The sequence below is a fragment of the Sinocyclocheilus anshuiensis genome, unplaced genomic scaffold, assembly GCF_001515605.1.
Source record: "Sinocyclocheilus anshuiensis isolate Anshui unplaced genomic scaffold, SAMN03320099.WGS_v1.1 scaffold1858, whole genome shotgun sequence".
Classification (NCBI taxonomy): Eukaryota; Metazoa; Chordata; class Actinopteri; order Cypriniformes; family Cyprinidae; genus Sinocyclocheilus; species Sinocyclocheilus anshuiensis.
In genome coordinates, this window is record NW_015546141.1 from 278,857 (window position 1) to 281,812 (window position 2,956).

The following is a 2,956-nucleotide window of genomic DNA, read 5'->3' on the forward strand; positions in this document are numbered from 1 at the left end:
ATGATCCATTCGAACGAATCGACTCGTTCCAGTCAGAACTCGGAGGCTCGTCGAGGGTGTTTTTGTTGATTTTCTTTCTCTATATATTCTCATGTGATTTATTGCACGATATTTAGAATAATCATACATTTCCTGATAAAGTTGTGCTACAAGCTTTTAGTTTCGGTTTCACGGCGAATTTTTAGCATTTGCACAAGATTCCATTGTTCTTGTTTCAGAACTTGACATTCAACGTCATGAAGCGTTCGATTGTGATTCGCGAATGAATCGTTCATTTGAAGTGAATCTTATAAATTATTCAGTCGAACCGATGTGAATCACTCGCCTGTGTAGGAAAACCTTATGAGTGTAAATCAAGTCTTTTGAGCCAGCAGCAGAAGAAGAAGGGGAAAAAACAGTTTAAAGCAGTTTATTCGAAAACGTAACAACATTAGCAGCGTTAAACAAATAAACACGTTCTGTGGTCACTAATGTCCCGCTGTACAAACTGTGCAGTGGTACGAAATGAATGTACTGATATCCTAAGTCAAGTCATTTTTTATTCTTTTTTTAATATCTGCATAAATGTCATATTTTATAAACCATATTGTGTTAAAGTCGTTTTTATTTGGTGCTGAAGAAATGTAGCTTAAATCTTTAATCTTACTAATGATAGTTGATGTGCTCAGATTATTTGTATTTGTATTAAACAAGAAATGATTTTTATAATACTGATTAGGCGTCCATACGGATCGTTTCCGTGCCACCAATTACCTTGAGTGAAACGAATCAACGGATCATTTAGTGAACCGATTCGAAAATGATCCATTCGAACGAATCGACTCGTTCCAGTCAGAACTCGGAGGCTCGTCGAGGGTGTTTTTGTTCATTTTCGTTCTCTGGGTCTGAGTTGGGGGGATGTGCGCTGAGAGAAGGCGGATCTCCGATGCACCAATCCGCGGCGTTCCTCTCGTCGTTTAAAGAGCTCTTTGTGTCAATCACGCGTTTTTTTCATCGCCATATTGGGTGCCGTAAAGCCTCGCCTTGTTATTTCTCTTCCCCTATTTTACTACGACGCGCAGTTGACAGGAGCGGCCGTCGCGAGCGCTGCGTTTGTTTTGATGATCGTCGCGCGTCTGTGTTTTTCGCTCATGCGGCGAGTTTGCATTTACGCCCGTCGCTTTGGATCGCGTTAACGCAGGAGGGGACGCTCTGTAACAGCTGCTGGGTTTGTGTTTTCGACTTGAACGCCGTAAAATGTCCAACGTGCGCTTGTCTAACGGCAGCCCGACGCTGGAGCGGATGGAGGCGCGACTGTCAGACCAGCCCAAGCCGTCGGCGTGTCGGAACCTGTTCGGTCCGGTGGATCATGAAGAGCTAAAGAAAGACTTCCAGCGGCAGCTGAAGGTGATGGAGGACGCGTCGTCTGACGCGTGGAGCTTCGACTTCTCCACGCACACGCCGCGCACCGACGGCAGATACCGGTGGGAAGCGCTGGACATGCGCTCGGTGCCCGGTTTCTACAGCAGGTCGGAGCGGGGCAAGGGCTCCGATCTTCACATTTGCTCCTCTGGGAATAACGACAATAAAGTGGATGTTAACGGCAATCACGACTGTCGGGTAACGGAGCAGAGCGCGGAGACGCCCGAAAAAGACCGAGAGCAGAGGAAAAGAAGCTCCTGTCTCGGTATGTGCGGAATTATCTCATTAATCTAGCACGAATTTCAGGTAGCTGGTAGCTTTTTCCAGTATATTTAAAATTATATGTGACCCTGGACCACAAAACCAGTCGGTTTTTTTTGTAATTGAAATTTATGCATCATCTGAAAGCTGAATAAATACGCTTTCCATTGATGTATATGGTTTGTTAGGAGAGGACAATATTTGGCCGAGGTACAACTATTTGAAAATCTGAGAATGCAAAAAAAAAAATCAAAATATTAAGAAAATCGCCTTTAAAGTTGTCCAAATGAAGTTTTTAGCAATGCATATTACTAATCAAAAACTAAGTTTTGATATATTTATGATAGGAAATTTACATAATATCTTCATGGTACATGATCTTTACTTTAATATCCTAATGATTTTTGGCATAAAATACAAATCTATAATTTTGACCAATACAATGTGTTTTTTATTTTTGTTTTGGCTGTTGTTACAAATATACCCCAGCGACTTGTGACTGCTTTTGTGCTCCAGGGTCACATATCTGCTTAGCCTGTATATATGAATTTTCATTTTTGTAATATCTATCTGTCTGTCTATCTATCTGCGTGCAATTGCATTTTGATTTAACCTTGTTAAGCCCAAATTGTGATAGATGTAATAAATGTAGATGCAATGTTATAAACTCATATGCACTTCATGTGCAAAATGTGTACTTTACAAATAAAAGAAGCATTGCAACATAGTTGCAAATGCTCTAAACGTACAATAAACCATTCAGATTGGTAGATAGATGAGATTTTCAGGATTTGTTTCTTAAATGTCAGCAGTTAGATTTTTAACCCATGTGGGATGATAAATGTGTGTGTTTTTTGTTTGTGTCAGACTCGTTGCGTCAAAGCAAACGCTCGCACATCTGCGTGGATGAAGTGACCCGGACGCCCAGAAAGCCCCAAAAACCCAGAAAACACCCCAGCCCGACTCCCACATAAACCCCATGAGGTGAGCACAACTCTGTTTCTATTTACACTTTAACATTTGCATTCATTTACGCAGAAGAAATACTGTTTTCAGTTTGCACATGAAATGTAGAATAGCATGTTAAGCTCATTTTAATCATATTGCGTTAGTACCCAGTTTACCTTTATTTTCCTATGTTAAAATGTTCATCTGATTTAGATGTTAAATATGGGGGTTTTATTTCAAGTACACTGTAAAAAAAAAAAATTTTTTTACAAGGTACTATAGGTTTTCTAAATCAAAATTCCACTTAATATAATGCATTACTTCTGCTTATTTGTTAAAGTTACTT

The 2,956-nt window shown here is 40.2% G+C and overlaps 1 protein-coding gene across 1 annotated transcript; it reads left to right on the forward strand.

The window, feature by feature from the left end:
* The first annotated feature begins 880 nt into the window (after positions 1–880).
* Positions 881–2,655, forward strand: LOC107701191 (cyclin-dependent kinase inhibitor 1B-like). The gene is made up of 2 exons (XM_016503154.1): positions 881–1,666; positions 2,530–2,655. Exons 1-2 carry the CDS (start codon positions 1,237–1,239, stop codon positions 2,634–2,636), a joined length of 537 nt encoding a protein of 178 aa, XP_016358640.1. The 5' UTR covers positions 881–1,236; the 3' UTR covers positions 2,637–2,655.
* Positions 2,656–2,956: the final 301 nt, after the last annotated feature.